This window comes from Silurus meridionalis, chromosome 4, assembly GCF_014805685.1.
Source record: "Silurus meridionalis isolate SWU-2019-XX chromosome 4, ASM1480568v1, whole genome shotgun sequence".
NCBI lineage: Eukaryota > Metazoa > Chordata > Actinopteri > Siluriformes > Siluridae > Silurus > Silurus meridionalis.
Window position 1 is genome coordinate 39,890,136 of NC_060887.1, and position 25,350 is coordinate 39,915,485.

General features: G+C 43.4%; 2 protein-coding genes across 2 annotated transcripts in view; both read left to right on the forward strand.

Moving 5' to 3' along the window:
* LOC124385134 (NACHT, LRR and PYD domains-containing protein 4E-like) overlaps positions 1-25,350 on the forward strand; it is a 205,458-nt gene that overhangs the window by 143,917 nt on the left and 36,191 nt on the right. The gene's annotated exons all lie outside the window — the stretch shown is intronic.
* On the forward strand, positions 947-24,475 carry LOC124385156 (ribonuclease inhibitor-like). The gene is made up of 5 exons (XM_046848311.1): positions 947-2,463; positions 2,689-2,862; positions 23,600-23,773; positions 23,950-24,126; positions 24,341-24,475. Exons 1-5 carry the CDS (start codon positions 2,291-2,293, stop codon positions 24,345-24,347), a joined length of 705 nt encoding a protein of 234 aa, XP_046704267.1. The 5' UTR covers positions 947-2,290; the 3' UTR covers positions 24,348-24,475.

Sequence of the window (25,350 nt, forward strand, 5' to 3'; positions counted from 1 at the left end):
CATCTGGAAGGGAGGCGTCACGGTCACAAGCAGGTGATGTGGTCTTGTAATCCGTGATCGCCTGGATGCCCTGCCACAGTGCCGAGTGTCTCCACTGTCCTGGAAGTGGTCGTAGATTTTTTTCTCGTGTGCACGCTTCGCCTCTCTGATGGCACGAGACAGTTTGGCCCTTGCTGTTTTTAAGGCCGTCTTGTCCCTTGATCTGAAGGCAGAGTCTCTTTGTTTCAACAGCATATGCACATTTGCAGTCATCCACGGTTTCTGGTTGGAGCGTGTGGTGATGATGTGTACTCCTCCAAGTTGATGGAATCACCGTTGGTTGCAGCCTCTCTAAACATGTCCCAGTCAGTGCACTCAAAACAGTCCTAAAGAGCAGAAGTAGCTCCTTCTGGCCAGGTTTTCACCTGTTTTAGAACCGGTTTAGAGCATCTGATGAGCGGTCTGTATGCTGGAATAAGCATAACAGAGCAGTGGTCTGAGTATCCAAGATGGGGCGGGCTCCATCGATACGCGCCGGGATGTTTGTGTAAACAAGATCCAGCGTGTTCGCTCCTCTCGTTGCAAAGTCCACATGCTGATGGAGTTTAGGAAGCACAGTCTTGAGATTCACATGGTTGAAATCTCCGGCGATAATAAACAATCCGTCGGGGTGAGCATTCTGCAGGTCGCTAATAGCGCCGTAGAGTTCACACAGTGCCTCCTTAGCATTAGCACTGGGTGGAATGTACACTCCGACGATGTAAACTGTGGTGAATTCCCGTGGTAAATAAAAAGGTCTGCATCTAACAGTCACAAACTCCACTAGCGATGAGCAGTAGCATAAAACAAGCACAGAGTTCTTACAGCATTCCTTGTTGATATAAACACACACGCGACACACCGCGAGTCTTACCGCACAGAGCTGCGTTTCTGTCGGCTCAAAACACGGTTAGCCCGTCTAGCTGGATGGCGGGTTCCGGAACTCTGTCGCTGAGTCACCGTGGAAACAAAGACGCAACAGTCTCTAAACTCTCACCATGTGGTTTGCTGGAGTCGGATATAATCCAGTTTATTGTCCAGGGAGCAGGATCTTCTATTCTTGCACTGCATCCCAATAGTTTCGATGTGAGATCCCAGATAATACCTCTCCCTTTATGCTCCAATCACATCACATATTTAAGCATTAATGTTTCCCCTCAGCCTGTCAGAACTGGTTAGTCTTAATTTCACTCCATTACTCAAAACAATAAATGATGATCTTCAACATTGGAGGAATTTACCACTGTCCATTATGGGTAGAATATCATTCATTAAAATCACTATACTTCTTAAACTAAACTATTTATTTTTAATGATCCCATTACAACCACCCTCACTTCGTTTAAACTTTGGACTCAGTCAAATTTGACTCGAAAAAAGACCCTAAGAATTAAATTAACTACTCTACAGAAACCAAAAATACAAGGAAAGTTGAAAGCAGCACATTTTTCCATTACTCTCTGCCTACTAATCTTTAACAGATATACAAATGGATTCACCCAAACTCATCAGAAAATATATGGTTAGTTATTGAGCAAACAATTTACAAGGACAATTGAATTTCAGATTTACCATTCTACAGTTAGACAATCAAAAAATACACTCCTGTATTAAAGCACTGACTACAGCAGTAGCTTTGACAGCCTGGTGGAAATTTTACCAAATTACAAACACTTCTCATGCACCTAAATACAGCCCCATATGGAATAACCCAAAATATACAGCTAATAAAAAGCCACTTAACCTACACACTTGGGCAGAAAAGGGCATTACACAACTCTAACACTTCTTTCCTAGTAATAATCTGCTCTCATTTTCACACTTAGTGCTGAAATACAGCATAAGGTGTTATAGTTTTTTGGAATATCTATAAATAAAATCAACTATTCAATAAAAAGTAAATAATATTTTATTTTTATTTTAAAATAAAATATTAAAATAATAATAAAAATAATAATAGAAAAACATTATTTTAAACCCCGCCCACTTTTTTACATTTCTATACTACATGTACTTTGTGCTGCTCTGTGTAACATTACAACCTGCTGATGTTTACACACTGCACTGATATAATACTGAGACTGTATTTTCTGTGTGTGTGTGTGTGTGTGTGTGTGTGTGTGTTTATTTGAGATGTCAGTGTTCTGATTTATCATCATTTCTCTCCCTCTCGGTCGAGTTAAACATGCTCCTGAGGTTCCAGTGACCACTGTTCCTGGCCCACTCCCCTCCGTGGATCTTCACACTTCTGTGCAGCTTGGGACGGTATTATATGTGTTACTGTGATCTCACAGAGGAAAGTTGTAGATTTCTGTCCTCAGTTCTCAGTTCAAACTCCTCCAGTCTGAGAGAACTGGACCTGAGTTACAATAACCTGCAGGATTCAGGAGTGAAGCTGCTCTCTGCTGGACTGGAGAATCCACACTGTACACTGGAGATACTGAGGTCAGATCATCACGTAGATCCTGCATTTCTGTCATATGGCTGTTTTAGATTAATAAAATGTTGTGTGTCCTGAAGCACAATTTAAATAAAGCAGCAACAACTGCTGTAGTTTTCCACATTCAGAAATAACAAACACTGAAATAGATGTTTAACAATCTGGAGTGTGTGTGTGTGTGTGTGTGTTGGAGATGCCAGTGTTCTGATTTATCATCATTTCTCTCCTAGGTTGTATCGGTGTGATCTCACAGAGGAAAGTTGTAGAATTCTGTCCTCAGTTCTCAGTTCAAACTCCTCCAGTCTGAGAGAACTGAACCTGAGTGGGAATAAACTGCAGGATTCAGGAGTGAAGCTGCTCTCTGCTGGACTGGAGAATCCACACTGTACACTGGAGATATTGAGGTCAGATCATCACTTACACACTGTGTTTAATATTTTAGTTTCAGTGAGACATTTCACTCTTTACTGAGGTTGGAATGGGTAATCATTTGATATTTATTATCAGTCTGTTTGTTTCTGTAAAACTGCTTTGTGACAACAAACAACTTAAAACACTACAAATAAAACTACATTCAATTAAATCAAACTGAGACAGAGAGAATGAGAATATAGATAGATAGATAGATAGATAGATAGATCGATCGATCGATCGATCGATCGTCCTAGGCGCCGCCCAAGTGGCAGCCTGTTGCAGCAGCTCCCGTTAAATTTGTGTTTTTTTAATTTATTTTATAGTGTTCAGGCACTTTTTTTTTTTTTTTTTTTTTAAATGTATGCGTGTAAATTTGGAAACTTCTCAATGGACATAAACAAAGCCACTGAGTTGAATCGGCATGTGATGTCCTGCATTATGTTGTTAACAGACTGTTAACACAAAGCCCAAATGCCCTTCTTCTCTCTGGAGATTTTAATCATGTCCCTCCATCCTCCATTCTGCCCACATTCACTCAGTATGTTTCATGCCACACCAGAGAAAATAAAATACTGGATTTATTCTATGCAAATGCAAAGGAGGCCTATACATCAGCAGCCCTCCCCACCTTGGGAAGATCGGATCACAACCTGGTTCATCTCCTACCTGTGTACAAACCCCTTGTATGCACGCAACCAGCTGCCTCCCGCACAGTGACGACATGGTCTGATGAGACCGATGAGGCTCTAAAAGACTGTTTTGAAACAACTATGTGGGAGGAATTGTGCAATCCACATAGGGAGGATATTGACAGTTAAACAGACTGTATTACTGACTACATCAACTTCTGTGTGGAGAATACTGTACACACCAGGACTGTACGGTGTTTTCCCAACAACAAACCGTGGATCAACCCTGATATAAACTCCTATAAACTCCAACCTGTCACCTACAGAAGTTCTCTGATGACTTTGCCATTGTCGGTCTGATCACGAATGATGATGACAGAGAGTACAGAGGACTTATACAGAACTTTGTGGACTGGTGCCAACGAAGCTGCCTCCAGATAAACACGGGGAAAACCAAAGAAATGGTGGTGGATTTCCGTAGGCACAAACACACTTCATCATTTCCATTGGTAAACATTCAGAGAAAAGACATTGTGAGAGTGGACTCTTAAAAATACCTGGCTGTTCACCTAAACAACAAACTGGACTGGACAGACAACACTGAGGCAATTTATAAGAAAGGGCAGAGCAGACTTTTTCTGCTGAGGAGACTAAGGTCTTTTGGAGTGCAGGGAGAGCTACTGAAGACCTTTTTTGACTCTGTTATTTTATGGTGTGTCAGCGGGCACGGGTGCAGGGGTAGGTGCAGAGTGACTGGAAGGAGGACCCAAATGCAGGATGCACACAAGGTTATGGGGAAAAAACAGAATTTAATAATTAAAGCAAGATGCAAAGGCAAAAACAGAATCCAAAACAATCTAGGGTCAAAACAGGCAAACAGGGCAATGCAGGAGAAGACAAAACCAAAGTCCAAAACAGTCAAAAAATCCAGAAACCAGCAAAACAGTACAATACAGGGCAGAGCAAAACATAAACCAAAACAGTCCAAACTTCAAAACCAGAGGTGGGGCGGAACAGAGGTCAAGGACAGGATCCAGAACAGGCAGGATGATCAGGATCAGAAACAGGAACTAGGCCAGGCAGGATGGCAAGAAATATCTCAGGGGCTAGAAAGCTGGTAAGATAATCTGGCCCAGAACTCTTGATTGTCCTTATATACACCGGGAGGCGCGGGAAAAAACGGCAAGATGGCCGCCGACCCGGAAGTGCGTGCCGCGAAACCGGAAGTGCGCACAGTGTGCCCAGGAGATCCTGACATGGTGTGGTCTGCTGGGGTAGCAGCATCTCTACTGCAGACAGGAAGAGACTGGACAAGCTGATCCGGAAGGCCAGGTCAGTCCTGGGGATTCCCCTGGACACTGTACAGGAGGTGGGAGAAAGGAGGATGGTAGCAAAACTATAATCATTACTGCAGAACGCCTCCCACCCCCTGTATAAAACCGTTACATCGTTGAGCAGCTCCTTCAGTGACAGACTGATACACCCTAAGTGTCTGAAGGAGCGATACAGAAGGTCTTTTCTCCCTGCTGCTATTAGACGTTACAATCAAAGCTGCTCCCAGTGAACCATTAACCAAAATACACACTGTTATTACTGTTTAACTGTGTAATAATACTACCCGTGTGCAATATTACCTGCAATACGTACTTTTTCCTCATTTGTATTTATACATTGTTATACTTGTATACTATAGTATGTCTATTCGTCTATTCTTTTATATCTTTGCATTTATTTTTTATTTTTTCTTGTACAAATACACTTTATAAGTTTAAAACTTAAACAACACCTTAATAAACTTAATAAACACCACTTTTATCTATGCATACCCAACGAAATTACCTTTTATAAACCCACCAGCTATTAAATAAACAGCGTTAAAAGATAACATTCCATCTATTAAACTGCAAATGGCTTCCTTATAACCCCACTTTTTCAAAAAAACATTCCACATCGTTGATTAACTTATAAAACTTAAAATCAATTAGGACATGGTTTTTAAAAATGTGGAGAAAAGTCAACTCTACTCTTTGCTCCTCTGTACCATCCAACTTTATTTGCCTTGTAAAACTCTCCACTGGAGATCACCTGTGCACTTATCTAAAGGTGGTTTGTATAAAACTCTCCATACTGGTTTTACATTGTCTTCCAAACCCAATTTCTCTCTCCACACCGTATCCTTTTGACCTTTAAGGCATGTTTTGTTTAAAACCTTCACACAACATGTGTAAATCACCTTGCTCTGAGAGTCTTGAAAACTCAAGCCCTTTAGACTGTCCAGATCCAGAAAGGCCCCAGTTAGGGGTGATTCGAAGTTTTGGAAAGGGACCTGGGAGAAACAGAACCACTTGTAAATTATAGTACCCGTTCAATAACCTTCTGTCCTCTGGTGTCAGTCTTTGTTTTAGTAAGTCCAGCACTTTTCCAATCTGCCGTTCAGACTGAATTCCGAAACGTGATGCTACAGCTTGAACATTATTTAGTTCAGGGCCACCAATGTCCATTATATTTTGTAGCTTTAATGTCTTAGCCAGGTGTTTTGAGGCAGCCCCGGTGTGGCATCACAAGCCACGTCCAGTCTCGCAGCAGCCAATACAAAGATGTGGTGTCTTGCCTCCGTTTCTTAAAAAGCTGCCAGATGTCAAAGAGTCCCTTATAAAACTGAGTCAGTGTGTTAGTCCTTAGTTTGCCAGAATCCATTAACCACAGGTCAGAAGTCAGGTTCAGTCCATTCACAAATCAAGTCAAGTCAAGAAGCTTTTGTCATTTCAACCATATATAGCTGATGCAGTATACAGTGAAATGAAACAACGGTTCTCCTGAACCCAGGTGCTACATAAAACAACATAAAACAACAGTCACAGAACAGAAGAACACAGGGCCAAGAAATAAGATCCTCACCACATAAAGTGCATGTGTGCAACTGGTGCAAACAGTGCAAAAGACAACACAAGACAGTGCAAGACAACACAGGACAGTGCAGGACAATACACAATACACAAAAATATAAAATAAAAACAGCAATAGCTCCGCCAGTAAAACCTGTCGTGACAGAATAAGGTGCACAGTAGCAGAAAAATGTAAACAGAAAATGTAAAAAGAATTGTGCAATTCTACAATAGCAGCAATCAAAATAAATTGAACAGTGACCAAAGGATTTGGACAGAATATTGTGCAAAAAAAGCAAGTCCCGGAAGATCAGCAACAAACGGCATGTAAACATTTTGTGATAATGAAAGGTGTGAATGGTGCTGAAACCTGGGTGTGCGAAGTGTGTGTGTTGAGTCCGGTTTTACAGATCAGTCACACAGTTGTGTGTAAGTGTGTGTGTGTGTGTGTGTGTGTGTGTGTGTGTGTGTGTGTGTGTGTGTGAGAGAGAGTTCAGTTCAGATGTTTGTTGAGGAGCCTGATGGTTTATGGAAAAAACTGTTGCACAGTCTTGATGTGACGGCCTGAATGCTTCGGAACCGTTTCCCAGATGGTAGGAGGGTAAAGAGTCTGTGTGACGGGTGTGTGTGATCCTCCACAATGCTGTGTGCTTTGCGGATGCAGCGTGTGGTGTAAATGTCCATGACAGAGGGGAGAGAGACTCTGATGATCTTCTTAGCTGTCCTCACTATCCTCTGTAGGGTCTTGCGATCCGAGACGGTGCAGTTCCCAAACCAGGCAATAATGCAGCTGCTTAAGATGCTCCTAATCTTCCCTCTGTAGAACATGGTCAGGATGGGGTGAGGGAGAGGAGCTTTCCTTAGCCTTCTCAGGAAGTAGAGACGCTGCTGGGCTTTCTTGGTCATGGAGCTGGTGTTGAGTGAACAGGTGAGGTTGTCCGCCAGATGAACACCAAGGAATTTGGTGCTCCTGACGATCTCCACTGAAGATCCATCGATGATCAGTGGAGAATGGTCACTCTGTGTTCTCCTGAAGTCCACAACCATCTCTTTCGTTTTGTCCATGTTCAGAAACAGGTTGTTAGCTCCACACCAGGCTGGTTACCGTCGCACCTCCTCTCTGTATGCTGACTCGTCGTTCTTGCTGATTAGACCCACCACGGTCTTGTCATCAGCAAACTTAATGATATGATTCGAGCTGTGCGTTGGTGCACAGTCGTGAGTCAGCAGAGTGAACGCCGAAAGCGCTGTTCGAGGAAGCGGAAGCACGGCAAGCGGGCGGGTGTCCGTGCTAGGCTAAATGCTAACCCTAGCCGGCCGGCTATCCCGTCCATTTTTCTTTCCAACGTCTGCTCCTTGGATAATAAACTGGACTACATCCGACTCCAGCAAACCACACGGCGAGAGTTTAGAGACTATTGCGTCTTTGTTTTCACTGAGACGTGTCTCAGCGACAGAGTTCCAAAAGCCGCCATCCAGCTAGACGGGCTAACCGTGTTTGGAGCCGACAGAAACACAGCTCTGTGCGGTAAGACTCGCGGTGGTGGCATGTGTGTTTATATCAACACGGAATGGTGTAAGAACTCTGTGCTCGTTTCATGCTACTGCTCATCGCTAGTGGAGTTTGTGACTGTTAGATGCAGACCTTTTTATTTACCACGGGAATTCACCACAGTTTACATCGTCGGAGTGTACATTCCTCCCAGTGCTAATGCTAAGAAGGCACTGAGTGAACTCTACGGCGCTATTAGCGACCTGCAGAATGCTCACCCCGACGGATTGTTTATTATCGCCGGAGATTTCAACCATGCGAATCTCAAGACTGTGCTTCCTAAACTCCATCAGCATGTGGACTTTGCAACGAGAGGAGCGAACACGCTGGATCTTGTTTACAGAAAACATCTCTGGCACGTATCGTGCGGAGCCCCGCCCCCATCTCGGATACTCAGACCACAGCTCTGTTATGTTAATTCCAGCATACAGACCGCTTATCAGATGCTCTAAACCGGTTCTGAAACAGGTGAAAACCTGGCCAGAAGGAGCCACTTCTGCTCTTCAGGACTGTTTTGAGTGCACTGACTGGGACATGTTTAGAGAGGCTGCAACCTTGGAGGAGTACATCATCAGCTACATCAGCAAGTGCGTTGATGATGTGACCATCTCCAAGACCATCACTACACGCTCCAACCAGAAACCGTGGATGACTGCAAATGTGCATGCGCTGCTGAAACAAAGAGACTCTGCCTTCAGATCAGGGGACAAGGCGGCCTTAAAAACAGCAAGGCCAAACTGTCTCGTGCCATCAGAGAGGCGAAGTGCGCACACGCGAAGAAAATCCACAACCACTTCCAGGACAGTGGAGACACCCGGCACATGTGGCAGGGCATCCAGGCGATCACGAATTACAAGACCACATTACCTGCTTGTGACTGTGACCCCTCCCTCCCAGATGTGCTGAACGACTTCTACGCCCGGTTCGAGGTGCAGAACAACGTGGTGGCGAGGAAGACCATCCCAGTGACCAGGTGCTCTGTCTAACCACAGCTGAAGTGAGGAAAACTCTATGCAGAGTTAACCCACAGACGTCTGCTGGACCAGACAACATTCCTGGCAGAGTGCTCAGGGAATGTGCAGAACAGCTAGCAGATGTCCTCACTGACATCTTCAACATCTCCCTGAGCAGCAACGTTGTTCCCACGTGCCTCAAGACAACAACCATTGTTCCCGTGCCAAAGAAGTCTTCTGTCTCCTGCCTTAATGACTATCATCCCGTCATGCTCACATCCATCGTGATGAAGTGCTTCGAGAGGCTTGTCATGAGGCACATTAAGACACAGCTTCCACCCTCCCTGGACCCCATGCAGTTTATGATCGTCCAAACCGTTCCACGGACGATGCTATCTCCACAACCCTCCACCTGGCCCTCACCCACCTGGATAACAAGGAATCGTATGTACGAATGCTGTTCATTGACTTCAGCTCAGCATTCAACACAATCATTCCTCAGCACCTGATCGAAAGTCGAACCTTCTGGGCCTGAACACCTCCCTCTGTAACTGGATCCTGGACTTCCTGACTGAGAGACCTCAGTCAGTCAGGATCGGGAACAGCATCTCCAGCACCACCACACTGAGCACTGGGGCCCTCCAGGGCTGTGTGCTCAGCCTACTGCTGTTCACTCTGCTGACTCACGACTGTGTAGCAATGCACAGCTCGAACCACATCATCAAGTTCGCTGATGACACCACCGTGGTGGGTCTAATCAGCAAGAACGACGAGTCAGCATATAGAGAAGAGGTGCAACGGCTAACTGCCTGGTGTGGAGCAAACAACCTGTCTCTGAACGTGGACAAAACGAAAGAGATGTTTGTGGACTTCAGGAGAGCACAGAGCGACCAATCTCCACTGATTATTGATGGATCCTCAGTGGAGATCGTCAAGAGCACCAAATTCCTTGGTGTTCATCTGGCAGACAACCTCACCTGGTCACTTAACACCAGCTCCATCACCAAGAAAGCCCAGCAGCGTCTCTACTTTCTGAGAAGCCTGAGGAAAACCCACCTCCCTCCCCCCCTCCTGTCCATGTTCTACAGAGGGACCATTGAGAGCATCCTGAGCAGCAGCATCACTGCCTGGTTTGGGAATTGCACCGTCTCGGTCCGCAAGTCCCTACAGAGGATAGTGAGGACAGATGAGAAGATCATCGGAATCTCTTTCCCCTCTATCATGGACATTTACACTACATGCTGCATCCGCAAAGCACACAGCATTGTGGACGATCACACACACCCCTCACACACTTTTTACACTCCTACCATCAGGAAAACGGTTCCGAAGCATTCGGGCTGCCACAACAAGACTATGCAACAGTTTCTTTCCTCAAGCCATCAGGCTACTTAATACACAGAAATGAAACGGAACTCTCTCACACACACACACACACGCACTCAAATGTGTGTAACGAACTTTAACATTTTTCCTGGACTTAACACTTAACACACACTCATCACTCATCTCAATCCATTCCGCCACCATTCATTTATTTATTATTTATTATTCTCAACTGTACCACACTCTCAACTGCTGTTTTTTGCACATTTATCATCTATCACTGTATTATACTGTTTACATGCTGTTTTTTGCACCTTCGACTGCTGCTGTATTTTTTGCACTACATTGTTCTGTTTATAGTTATTTCTGGGATATAGTTTTTAGTTTGTATAGTTTTTACAGTCTTCTTGTACAGTACTGTATAATCAAGTATACAGTAGGTTTACTGGTTGGCGCTATATTGGGTTTTGTGTCTTGTCTTGTGTCGTCTGTCTGCACTGTCTGTCTGCACTGTTTGCACCAGGTTGCACTCGATGCACTTTATGTAACTTGTGTTGTAGCTCTATGTTGCTTTGTTTGTTGTTGTTTAGTGTAGCACCAGGGTTCTGGAGAAACGTTGTCTCGTTTTTACTGTGTACTGTATACCACTGTGTATAGTAGAAATGACAATAAAAGCCTCTTGACTTAACTTGACTTGACTTGAACAGCAGTGGACTGAGCACACAGCCCTGAGGGGCTCCAGTGCTCAGTGTGGTGGTGCTGGAGATGCTGTTCCCGATCCGTACTGACTAAGGTCTCTCAGTCAGGAAGTCCAGGATCCAGTTGCAGAGGGAGGTGCTGAGGAATAATTGTGTTGAATGCTGAACTGAAGTCTATGAACAGCATCCTTACATAAGAGTCCTCGTTATCCAGATAGCTAAGGGCCAGATGGAGGGTTGTGGAGATGGCATCGTCCTTGGAGCGGTTTGGACGATACACAAACTGCATGGGGTCCAGTGAGGGTGGAAGCTGGGTCTTTATGTGCCTCATGACAAGCCTCTCGAAGCACTTGATCATGATGGGTGTGAGTGCAACGGGACGATAGTCATTGAGGCAGGAGACACAAGACTTCTTCGGCACAGGAATGATGGTCGTCGTCTTGAGGCACGTAGGAACAGTGGCACTGCTCAGGAAGATGTTGAAGATGTCAGTGAAGACATCTGCTAGTTGTTCTGTACATTCCCTGAGCACTCTGCCAGGAATGTTGTCTGGTCCAGCAGACTTCCGTGGGTTAACTCTGCATAGATTTTTCCTCACTTCAGCTGTGGTTAGACAGAGCACCTGGTCACTGGGAGGAGGGATAGTCTTCCTCGCCACCACGTTGTTCTGCACCTCGAACCGGGCGTAGAAGTCATTCAGCGCATCTGGAAGGGAGGCGTCATGGTCACAAGCAGGTAATGTCGTCTTGTAATTTGTGATCGCCTGGATGCCCTGCCACATGCGCCGGGTGTCTCCGTTGTCCTGGAAGTGGCCATGGATTCTCTTGGCGTGTGCGTGCTTCACCTCTCTGATGGCACGGGACAGTTTGGCCCTTGCTGTTTTTAAGGCCGAGTCTCTTGTTTTTAGCAGCGCACGCACCTTGGCGGTCATCCATGGCTTCTGGTTGGAGCGTGTAGTGATGGTCTTGGAGGTAGTCACGTCATCAATGCACTTGCCGATGTAGCTGGTCACTGTTGACGTGTACTCCTCCAAGTTGATGAAATCCCTATTGGTTGCAGCTTCCCTGAACATGTCCCAGTCAGTGCATTCAAAACAGTCCTGGAGAGCAGACATGGATCCTGCTGGCCAGGTTCTCACTTGTTTTTGAGCTGGTCTTGAGCGCCTGCTGAGTGGTCTGTATGCTGGGATCAACATAACAGAGATGTGGTCTGAGTACCCGAGGTGGGGGCGGGGCTTCGCCCGGTATGCGCCCCGGATGTTTGTGTAAACAACATCCAGCGTGTTATTTCCTCTGGTTGCAAAGTCCACATTCTGATAGAATTTGGGAAGCACAGTCCTGAGATTTGCGTGATTAAAATCTCCGGCGACTATAAACAATCCATCAGGGTGTGTGTTTTGAAGTTCGCTAATGGTCCCGTAAAGCACACTGAGCGCTTCCTTAGCATTAGCGCTAGGTGGTATGTACACTCCAAGCACAATAGCGGTGGTGAATTCCCGTGGTAAATAATGATGAGAACAGCGATGAGCAGTAGGTGAAAACAAGCACAGAGTTCTTACACCATTCCGTGTTGATGTAAACACACAGGCCGCTGCCGCGAGTCTTACCTCACAGAGCTGCAATTCTGTCGGCACGAAACGCGGCTAGCCCGTCCAGCTGGATGGCGGCGTCCGGAACTCTGTCGCTCAGCCACGTCTCAGTAAACACAAAAACGCAGCAGTGTCTGTACTCATGCCGAGTAGCTTTTTGGAGTCTGATGTAGTCTAATTTATTGTCCAGGGAGCAGACATTTGCCAGCAGTAGTGATGGAAGAGCGGGCCGGCTAGGGTTAGCTTTTAGCCTAGCATTAGCACCCGCTCGCTTTCCGTGTTTCTGCTTCCGATTTCCCCTCCGTCCGTCCGTCCGCCGCAGGCGATGCCGAGGCCTGGTTCTCGGAGCACGGAGTTCTCGGAGGTCGCGTAGCTTCTGCCGCAGGTCATCATTAATGGTGTTGTTTGGGTTGTTTCTGAGTTCTTTCAGTGTTTTGCGGTTGTACACAGGGACACCGGTTGCTCCGATGTCCATGTGTTGTGTAGGGCGGGCTACAAAATGAAGTTAACACCATTTTGGGTCCGGAGCGGCTGCTGCGAGCTACTGCCGCGCTGCCATCTTGGATCCACGTCTCAGCATGACCTCAGCTACTTTTCTCCAGACAAGATCCACAGGTCCTGTTAGAAACCTCTGAAAGAACATGAGCCTAAAGGCCGCTCTTCTGCTTGCCAGATGAATAAGACCTTGTCCCCCCTGCTTCCTGGGTAGAAAGAGTATACTCCGTGCTAACCAGTGAAATCTGCTCCAAAAAAAAATCCACTATAATTGTTTGTAGTTTTTCCATTAGTCCACTGGGAGGATCAACAACGGTCAAGCGGTGCCATAGTATTGATGCCACCTAATTATTTACCACTAGAACTCTTCCTCTGTACGACATCTTTGGTATAAGCCACTTCCATTTCTCCAGCTTTTCTTTTACCTTTTCCAAAACACCTTCCCAGTTTTTTTGCAACATTGCATCATCTCCAATGTACACTCCCAAATACTTTATTCCATCCCTCTTCCAGTTCAATCCTGCCGGTAATTTAGGAGGATCTTCAGCCCATTTACCACAAATCAAAGCTTCACTCTTTAACCAATTTACTCTGGCAGAGGAAATACGTCCAAAATCGCTAATAATTTTCTTTAACACCATTATGTCTTTTTGATTCTGAATTAACACAATAATATAATCAGCATAAGCTGAAACTTTCACTTTTTCACTGGAGTAAGGTATAGACCAGCCTTCAATGCTGCTTCTGATTTTACCCAGCAGAGGTTCAATTGCCAAGGAATATAACATTCCGGATAGGGCACATCCTTGTCTAATCCCTCTCTTAACCTTGAAAGGTGCACACAAACTGCCATTTATTTTTAGCACACTCTCAATGTCCTGATACAAAATCTTAATCATAACAATAAAACCTGTGCTGAACCCACACTCCTCCAGTGTACGCCAGAGATAGCTGTGCTCAACATGATCAAATGCTTTTTCCTGATCTAATGAAACCAGACCAGAATTGAATTTTAATGATCTAGAGACGCTTAAGATGTCTCAAATTAAATGTATGTTGTCGAAGATAGATCTATTATGCACACGGTATGTCTGGTCGTGATGAATGACCTGACAAAGCACCTCCTTCAACCACATGGCCAACACCTTAGAAAAATATTTTAGATCAGAGCACAGCAGTGAAACCGGTCACCAATTCCTTATAATTAATATTTTAGGTCTCCCTTTTTTGTCAGAAGAGTTATAACTGCCCTTCTGCAGCTCACTGATAACAGTCCATCAACCAGACTCTCATTGGGTACTGCAAGCAGGTCTTCTCTTATTACTGAACAAAGGGACTTATAAAAGTCAACAGGGAGACCATCGATTCTAGGTGATCTGCCACATTCCATGCTCTGCAGCGCAACCTGCAGTCCCTCCAATGAAATTGGCCTCTGAAGGTCAGTATTGGTCTCATCTGACACCTTCGGCAGCTCTGCGTAAAAGGAATTGGCTTCCTCATCCACCTCTGGGCTCTCACACTTATACAGCTCTAAATCTTTCTAATTTCACTGGGCTCTTTCAATGCCCCCGGTGCTTTGATGGCTAACAACTCATTTAACCCTCTGGAGTCTGAGGGTGTTTTGGGCCTCTTGAGAGATTTTGACATGCTCTTACATTTGTTTCTTTTTAGTTGCTTTTTAATATATTATTGACAAAAGACTTATTACACTGTATTTAGCACAAACTGGGCTACCATAATATGTAAACAACTTATATGTGTATTTTTGACAAAATAAGGTTTATGCGTGGTTTTTAAAAAAGCAAAAAAAAAAAAACCTCACTAAAATAAGGCGTAAACATGTTTTCACAAGACTTTTTGAGAACAGATGTTCTAATGATTTAATTTAAATTTTAAATCAATGTATTGTTTAATGTTAATGAGCAGGCAGGATGATTTTCAAATGATTAAAAAAAAAACCTACATTAGAAGATCTGTTCTCAAAAAGTCTTGTGAAAACATGTTTACTAAAACATAAAATGAAAGACACTTTATACTTTGAAAGGCCATATGCGAAGAGGCATCAACATGCTGTGACTGACAGCTTCGTAGACAATGGGTCGCATAATGAGCTGTCGATTACATAATGATCTGTGGATCACTGAGCCAGGATCACAGTGAGAAGTACAGTACTACAAGAAATATTGTGTTTTCTTTGTGGTTTATTTAAAATTGCACAAAAAAATCCCTGTGCCACTGTTGAAAGCAGTTCCTGTTCAACTGAAGACACAGGTGAACATCGCATGCCAGGCATATCCATGGTGTTTTGTGGTGCTTACTGTAAGAAAGAATTCCTATTCAGTTGTATTTCCACGCTTCACCACTAGAGGCAGACATAAAGTTTACCAAACAATGACAAGTTCAGGGTAGTTAGTGTTAGCTTTGCATGCTACCATCCTCTCATCCACGGCTAAATGTCTTCTAGAATGATAGATTGCTTTGCATGTCTTACGGATTGTGTCCAGAAGCGGTTTCACTCTGAACAGACAGTCATGTTCAGATGTGCTCCTCTTTCTGTCGTTTTCTTTGTCTGCATCTGGCTGACTCATGCGTACATTCCACAAAGTTGTCCTGTATCTGTCCCTTGACATAATTATTGCTGAAAAGGGAACTGTGAAAATACTGCTCTGTCACCAGCAGTCTATGATGGAGGGCAACTTTACCATTGCCATGTAAAATAAGAGCCCAATGTAGCGATACATCTCACTGACGGTTACATCTCTCCATTTGTATTTGCGTCCCTTGGGTATTGACTTCGCAGCTTGAGCATTTGTGTTGTGGCACAGAGTTGACACACAACACTGTCCGGGAAAAACATTTTAAATAGACTAAATGGAGAGTCAGAAGACCTGAGTTGAGGTTCAGGTTCACGTGCGGGCAGGAATCGCAGAGTCTGTGGAACTGTGTCGTTATCTGTCTGATCCTTCCATGACATGGTGGACTGTGTGTGCTGCCTTTGCCCTTTTTGGAGCAGGTGCCTGATCACATCTGTTTATGAAACACACACACACAAACCACAAACATCACTAATTGTGTCATTGATAAAATTGTTTGCATATGTCATACAATGCAATAATGATTCAAACTAAATATCATTTAAGAAAATATAAAATATGTACTTACTCAGGATGATTCTTGGTCAAACTCAAAATGGAGCGACGCCTCCAAGGGTGATGCAGCCACATTCCTAAAAATAACCAAACAATATATTTTAGGATGATAAATACACTTGAACAATATATATTTGTTAGCATGCTTTGTAAATATAGCATTTACACCTCAGCATTCCGGAACATCGCTGCTAGCTAACACTACATAACAGCCTTTCAGGATGATCAGTGACACCAACCAAAACTGAACTGAGGCTAAAATATAACTTTATATAACGTCAACAATATTTAGGGCATACAATTACACACAGTTAATGTTACAAATGATACAGATATTGGCGGATTTTTGGTGGATATTTGTTGTAACATTAAAAGGCAATGCTGACAAAAGCTGGGCAGAAATGTCTACAAACAATATGAGTTTAATGATCAGAATGAATCGCAATTTTCTTCTGATGAAAAGGTAAATTCTTCATCACTGTCCAAACCATCTGAATCGCAATCTTCTTCAGATGAAAAGGTAAATTCTCTGGCATTGTTTTAAGCCACTGTCCGGGGCGTGTGTGTGTGTGACTCAACGTGAGAACTGTTTTACCTGTGAATAGCGGGGGGGCGTGTCCGGTCGCAGCTCATTATCAGATAATGAGCTGCGGTGGAAAATCTGTGCCTCTACTTGGTTTCACATGATTTACATTCATTGTAAAAACATATGTTTATTTATTTCACCGACTTATTCTATAACTACACACTTTAAGCTGTCTAAAGATATATTATTTATTTCCGTGTGTCAGCTATTGGCCGAGTTTCAACGCTTTTTAATGACATGTTTCTAAACGAAGATCACGCAGACAAAGGCGCACCCTGACTATTTTATTCATTTAAAAAAACATTTTGTTTATATAGTGAGCATACACAAATAAAAGTAGACCCTTTACAGATTTAAATATTACTTTAACATGTTTGATCAAATATGACAGAGCAGTTTAGGCTGTTTTTGCTGGCATCTGAAAAAAAAGCACGTTTGGGCGCCGGCGGCAATTCAGACTCCAGAGGGTTAAACTCCACTTGTTAGATTTTAGGAGCTCAATTTGTCCCTGGTTTCCTATAGATACGAATTCTGCAGTTACACTATTTCCATCTCCAGATCTCTCATCAAATGGTAAATATCCCTAGAAACATTGAGTGTGTACTGTTGGCACAGTTGCTGTATTTCCATTTTTCCATAATCTCACCATTGTCGAAGTGATCTATAATCATCTTTCTTTAAACGAAATTTCTCCCAAAAGAAAGTGAACATCTCAATAAAAGACTCGTCCTGCAACAATGACACATTAAAGTGCCAATAAGCACTTTAACCAGTACACTCAACTAAACAGTTATCAGAAAAACCCACAGGTAAAATCACACAATTCTTACTAAAACACTAAAACGGTGTTTAAAACAATAAAACTGATCCAACCTGGCCATGGTAATACAGTTTTCTCTTGCCTGTGCCCAAGTGTATTGTCTTTCATTATTATGCAAAATTCTCCACATATCATAAAGATCATGTTCCGCATTAAGCTTCAGTAGTTCTTGTTGAGATGCTATATGAGGTTCCTTATGATTCCTATCCATTTTGTCATTTGTTATGCAATTAAAGTCTCCTCCCATGAACATAACCTCTTCTTGATCAATACACGTGAGAGTATCATTTATCTTTTTTTTTTTTTAAAAACAAACGCTCTCAGGACCACAAACTGGAGTATAAACATTCAGAAAAACAAAAGTAAAATTCTCAAATTTCTTTTTTTTACTTTTATTAGACTCTTTTCTACTATATGTTCAACCTCACAAGATAAAGGTTTGAAATGTTTCTGAAAGAGCACAGCTATCCTGCCACTCGATGAGTTATCACTTAAAATAGCTTCACCCTCCAATTCCATTTTTCAATCATTCTTCTTTTGAACAAAACCGTGTGTTTCTTGAACAAACATCACATCATATCTCTTTTGTTTTATTAATTTAAAGAGCATCATTCCAAGATGGGTCCAAGATGGCGCCGGTGAGGTCGGCTGCCGTCACGACTGCTCTGGCTACATTTTTTCTTTTTTTGTTTATTTTATACTTTTATTTAATTAGTTACAGTTCTATCTACAAAAGATGGACATCATTAGATACGACAGAGACAGTCTTATATCTATTGGTGTACAATGCACTCACCTTTCGCCGTTTTTAAACCCGGGCTAATGATGGCTGAGCGAGATCCTGAGGGAGAAGAAAGGATGTGACCCGTACCGGCGTCCACGAGGGAAACTAGCCGGCGTCAGGAACAGGCTGAGGGCACGCGCACACACCGCGCTCCCTTACCTAGTATCCTGTTAGCCAACGTCCAGTCACTGGAGAACAAGCTCAATGACCTCAGGGCAAGGGTCACGTTCCAGAGGGACATTCGGGACTGCAACCTTCTCTGCTTCACTGAAACATGGCTGAACCCAGCGGTACTGGACCACACCATCCAACCGGCCGAGTTTTTCTCGGTTTACCGCATGGACAGAACACTGGAGTCGGGGAAGTCAAGAGGAGGTGGAGTGTATCTGATAGTGAACAACCACTGGTGCGACAGCGCGAGCATCGTTCCCCTTTCACGCTCCTGCACACCAAACCTGGAACTACTGACCATCAAATGTCGGCCCTTTTATCTACCGCGGAAATTCAGTTTGGTCATAATCAGTGGCGTTTATATTCCACCACAAGCGGACACGGACACTGCAGTATGGGATTTACACAAGACAATAAGACCTCACCAAACACAGCATCAGGATGCTGCGCTCATTGTGGTGGGAGATTTTAACAGTGCCAACCTCAAGCGTGCACTACCAAACTTTCATCAGCACATCACCTTCCCCACCAGGGTCGAAAGGACACTGGACCACTGTTACACAACAATGAAGAACAGCTACAAGGCACAATCAAGTCCACCATTTGGGAAATCGGACCATGCCGCCATCTTCCTCATGCCTGTTTACAAACAAAGGCTGAAACAAGGAGCTCCGGTTCAGAGGAGGTCGCGCTGGACTGACCAATCGGTGGCCGCTCTGCAGGACGCTTTGGATGACGCAGACTGGGACATGTTCAGGCGCAGCTCTGATGACGTCAACATGTTTACGGAAGCGGTTGTGGGATTCATCGGGAAACTAGCGGATGATACGGTGCAAAAAAACACTATCAGAACGTTTCCCAACCAGAAGCCGTGGGTGGATAAAACCATCTGCGATGCTCTGAGATCCCGCTCTGCTGCCTACAACACGGGGCTCGCTACCGGGGACATGGATAAGTACAAGGCTGCTTCTTACAGTGTTTCCAGAGCGGTGAAGGATGCAAAGTGGCGCTATGGGAGGAAACTAGAGTCACAGTTTCAACATGGTGGCTCTAGGAGCCTGTGGCAGGGACTAAGGACAATAACGGACTATAAAACACCATCTTCTAGAATGGTGAATGCGGACGCTTCTCTGGCAGACAAGCTAAACACCTTTTACGCTCATTTTTTGGCTGCAGCTAACCACGCTAGCGGCGTGCACGCCGGAGAGGTAAACACGTTCACCATCTCGAATCATGACGTAAAGAGGGCATTCAAGAGAGTGAATACCAGGAAGGCAGCAGGACCAGATGGCAACACAGGTTGGGTTCTGAAAGCCTGCGCTGACCAGCCAGCACCGGTGTTCACTGAGATATTTAACATCTCACTGGAACAATCTGTTGTCCCCTAATGTTTTAAACAGTCCACCATTGTTCCTGTCCCAAGAAACCCCAGCCCGCCTGCCTCAATGACTACCGCCCTGTAGCTCTGACCTCAGTAGTGATGAAGTGCTTTGAGAGACTGGTCAGAGACTTCATCACTGCATCACTACCAGACACACTGGACCCAATACAGTTTGCATACCGTCAGAACCGCTCTACTGAGGACGCCATTGCTCATCTCCTCCACACCACGATGAGCCACCTGGACCAAAGAAATGGGAATTATTCAAAGATGCTGTTCGTGGACTACAGTTCAGCATTTAACACCATAATTCCCTCCACACTCACCTCTAAGTTTGAGGTCCTGGGACTCAGCCTGCCGCTGTGTCAATGGATCTCTAACTTCCTGACAGACAGACCAAAAGTGCACGGGTGGGAAAACACACCTCATCCACCCTCACCCTCAGCACTGGAGCTCCCCAGGGTTGTGTTCTGAGCCCCCTGCTGTACTCACTGTACACATATGACTGTGTGGCCACTTCCAACTCCACCACCATCATCAAGTTTGCTGACAACACCGTTGTGGTGGGCCTGATCTCCAACAACGATGAGACGGCCTACCTACAGGAGGTTAAAAACCTGGAGAGATGGTGCCAGGAGAACAACCTTCTCCTGAACGTCAGCAAGACTAAGGAGTTGATCGTGGACTTCAGCACAAAGCGGGAGCGGTCATACCAACCGCTAAACATCTGCGGGACTCCAGTGGAAAGAGTGGACAGTTTCCGGGTACCTGGGTGTTCACATCACACAGGACCTGTCTTGGTCCTGTCACATCAACACCCTGGTGAAGAAGGCCCGGCAGCGTCTGTACCATCTGAGACGCTTAAGGGACTTTAAACTACCCTCTCAGGTGCTAAAGACTTTCTACACCTGCACCATTGAGAGCGTTCTGACGGGTAGCATCACTTCCTGGTTCGGGAACAGCACCATGCAGGACAGGCGAGCCCTCCAGAGGGTGGTGCGTTCAGCTGAACGTACCATCCACACCGAGCTCCCTAACCTGCAGGACATCTACAGCACGGTGCAGGACCAGAGCCAGGAAGATTGTGAAGGACCTCAGCCATCCCAACAATGGACTCTTTTCTCTGTTGCTCGGGAAACGCTTCCGCTCCCTGAAAGCGAACACAGAGAGAATGAGGAGGAGCTTCTTCCTGCAGGCCATTCAGAGTTTAAAACAGGAAACACCCGGGATCTAAAAACTGGCCCACTCTCTCCATCATCACACTTCTTCTCTGTACATATCTCACCTTTCGCACCACGACACTTTAAACTCTGGACTTGCACAGCACAGTGCACTTTATATTTTATACCACACCATACTGCACACAGACACTTTATACCACACCATACCACACACGGACACTTTATGGACATTTTACACCACACCATACCGCACACGGACACTTTATGGACAATCTAAACCACCTCAAATTGTCTATTGTTTACTGTTCCACTGTTTACTCCCATTAGCATTTTTGTATATACATCTTTTTCTCTCACATACATATATCTTTATATTCTTATACTTTATAAAATAAAATATAAGAATATAAAGATATATGTATGTGAGAGAAAAAGAATGTATTCATAAAGGAATGTATAAAAACAGGCATGGACAGACCATGCACAAATACCCCCAAAAAAACATGAAAAATAATTCATTCTGTTTCAAATTCATCACTTAATATATTCAGTCTTAACTTTTGCACAATTTTCTTTAACCTATGAACTTCCTGTTCAGCTAGACCGGGCATCATCAAATGGCGGACTGCGGTCCGGATCCGGACCGAGTGACGAGTCTGCCCGGACCCGTTAAAATCTTTGATATTAATAAAAATATAAATAATTTGTTCATGCGCAGCTAATCTAGTAATTACGACAGGAGCGTCATCAATAGCCAAGCCAATCAAATCGATTGTTTACCTTTCAGCAACAGCGAGTGTGAGAGAGAGATAGAGAGGAGATGAGAGAAAATGGCTTGCTCAAAAATGAGAAAAGTAGATGCTGAAAACCGAACTTTTAAAGATGAATGGACGGACAAATACATGTTTATTCTGCCTGCAGCCAGTTCTAAACCTTTGTGTCTCATATGCTGTGAAAATGTGGCGTTAATAAATGGCAACGTTAAGCGTCACTATGAGACCAAACACCGGTCGTTTGAGGAAATGTACCCGCAGAAGTCCGCAGTGAGGGCAAGTAAAATTATCGAATTGAAAGCACAGTATGACAGGTCTACTCGTGTCATCACGCATGCATTTACAGAAAAATTCTGAATGTTTTACATTACTTGAAATAGGTCCTAAGTTCAGGCTGCTTAAAGCTGTGTTTGCACTTTTTATTTATTCTATTCAAAATAATTTCAGTGTCTGTTATTTGACATGTAGTAAAGACAACTACAGTATTGTTTTCCATTCAAGTGCCATACAAGTTCAGACTTTTCAGTATGTTAAAAGCATAATACTTTGAAAACACTTGAAATTTAACAATAAATTATATAGAAATGTATGTGCGTTATTGATTTGATTAACATGAGGGTACACTATTTTAAGTGACAATATAAGATCCGGACCTTTGCTGGGAGAAAATTTTAGTAACTGGACCTCTTTGAATTTTAATTGAATACCCCTGAGCTAGACTATCTACACCTTTCTCTGTCATCAGCGGTTTGGCTGTTTCAACAAACAACTCTCCATCTGGAAAATACTGTTCCACACTCACTCCTTTCATTCCTTTAATTATCTGTAGAAACTTTCTGATTTTCTCAAGAGTATATGTGCGTCTAGTAGATCTATTCTGCAAGACTAAACTTCCAGACCCTGAAGAATCACTCCCACTTTCTGGGGCAGACTCTACAACATTACCACTCGTATCTGACTCTACATGCTTCCTGTTACTTTCCTCATCTTTGTTTATCATTGAATTCTCAGCTTCTTTCCTCACTCTCTTCCAATGACCTTTTTTCTTCATTTACCTTTTTGTTACTGGTGTTTAAAACAATTTTCTACTGTACTCAAGCTTGCAACCAAGTTTTTACTGGTGTTCTTTTCCCTAACTTTGTCAGTCACATCATCCAACCTTTCTTTACTGGATTCTTCATTTTCATTCCTCTCCCTATTTTCTATTTCAATGCTTGATCCCTCGCCAGTTTCTACCTGCCTCTGTTCCCTGTTCTTTTCTAAGCTTTTCTGCTCCTCACTTCCATTTTCCTTTTGCAGCACCACCACGTCTGCATGGACTACATGTCCCTCCTGTCCACAGCCAAAACACTTCCTATTTTCTGAGGTCGCATAAATCATATACTCATATACTCACCTTAAATTTTATCGCTAGGTTCAGTTCTACGTTATTATTGAAACCCTGAGCCGCTGCCATACTGACCAGCTTTTGCTGATCAACAGCACTCTTTTTTACACCCCTATATACCTGTCACCAAATTCACCAACCAAACAATCGACAAATACACAAAAAAAGATAGAAAAACTTATTCACTCAGTATCATTCGCTCACACTCAAACACGCTCACTTCCGCACACTCACTCGTGCATGCGCACACAGAAAGAGAAAGAGAGAGAGATCATGTTCAATTTAAAAGTTGATTATTGAGAGGAAATTATTTTATACTTTGTGTGTGTTTGAGATTTGTTCTGATTTATCATCATTTATCTCTCCCAGGTTGTGTTGGTGTAATCTCACAGGTGAAAGCTGTAGAATTCTGTCCTCAGTTCTCAGTTCAAACTCCTCCAGTCTGAGAGAACTGGACCTGAGTGAGAATAAACTGCAGGATTCAGGAGTGAAGCTGCTCTCTGCTGGACTGGAGAATCCACACTGTACACTGGAGATACTGAGGTCAGATCATCACTTACACACTGTAGATCCTGCATTTCTGTCATATGGCTGTTTTAGATCAATAAAAGGTTGTGTGTCCTGAAGCACAATTTAAATGAAGCAGCAACAACTGCTATAGTTTTCCACATTCATAAATTCAGTAAGTTGCTGATCTATAATTGTTGATCTCTCTACAGGCTGGAACGCTGCAGTATTACAGATGAAGGTTGTGCTGCTCTGGTTTCAGCTCTGAGGTCAAACACCTCATCACACCTGAGAGAACTGAATCTGAAAAAGAATGAACCAGGAGACTCAGGAGTGAAGCTGCTCTCTGATCTACTGAAGGATCCACACTGTAAACTGGAGACACTACAGTGAGTTACTGAGTTACTGTTCATTTGTATGCAGGTTCTACATTTCTGTTCATGTTCTAGTGGAATGTGTGTATTTGGGGCTCTGGAGTATAAATCCTGTACATTGGAGCTGTTAAACACTCAAACAGCTTTAAGATTCTACACTCAGAAGATCAGCATTGAATACTGATTATGATGAATGTGATACAAATCTGATCATTTTCCTTTATTACAGGTTCTGATCTGAGTCTCACACACAGATGATTATGAGGAGAAACTCTTACAAAAACACAAACATGATCAATACGTAATGTATTGTATGATATTTGTTTTAAATTAAATGTAAATGTGATTTGAATAAAGTATTTTCACTCCATTTCACTTCATGTTTTTTTTTACTTTTATTAAACAGTAACAATGCTGCTGTACGTAAATGTATTTTAATTACAAAGCATCTGAATAGCAAATAAAATCCACTCCTCACCCCATACACAGGTCACTACATCATAAACAGTTAAATGTTAACAGTTCCTGATAATGTGATAATGCGCTACATCCACAATATAGATATCTTTAAAAAGAAGACACTTTGAGCTTTACTGTCTATTATTTAAAGTTGATATTGCTAAAAAAGATAAGTTATAGAAAGTTATAAATTATGAAGTAATGTAAAAATGTTTTTCTTCATATATAAATACATGAAATCAGTAATGTAGCAATCCAGAAAAGTAATGGGTTAAAGCCACATGTCTCGTGAGTTTATATTTTAAATTAAATGAAGATATCATAAAAATTTGATTTCTACAAACATTTATCTGAGACTATGTCTAAACCCTGGTGCTATACTAAACAACATAGAGCTACAACACACAACATAAAGCTACATAAAGTGCATCGATTGCAACCTAATGCAAACAGTGCAGACGGAAAACAGTTTCCAAACCAGTCAGTGATGTAACTGATCAGGATGCTCTTAATGGTCCCTCTGTAGAACATGTTCTGGATGGGGAAGGAAGATGAGCTTCCGCAGGCTTCTCAGGAAGTAGAGATGCTGCTGGGTTTTCTTGGTAATGGAGCTGGTGTTGAGTTCCAGGTGAGGTTATCCACCAGATGAAGGAATATAGTGCTCTTGACAATCTCCACTGAGGATCCATCGATAAGCAGTGGAGAATGGCTGCTCTGTGCTCTCCCACAACCATCTCTTTGGTTTTGTCAATGTTCAGGCTCCACACCAGGCTGTTAAAT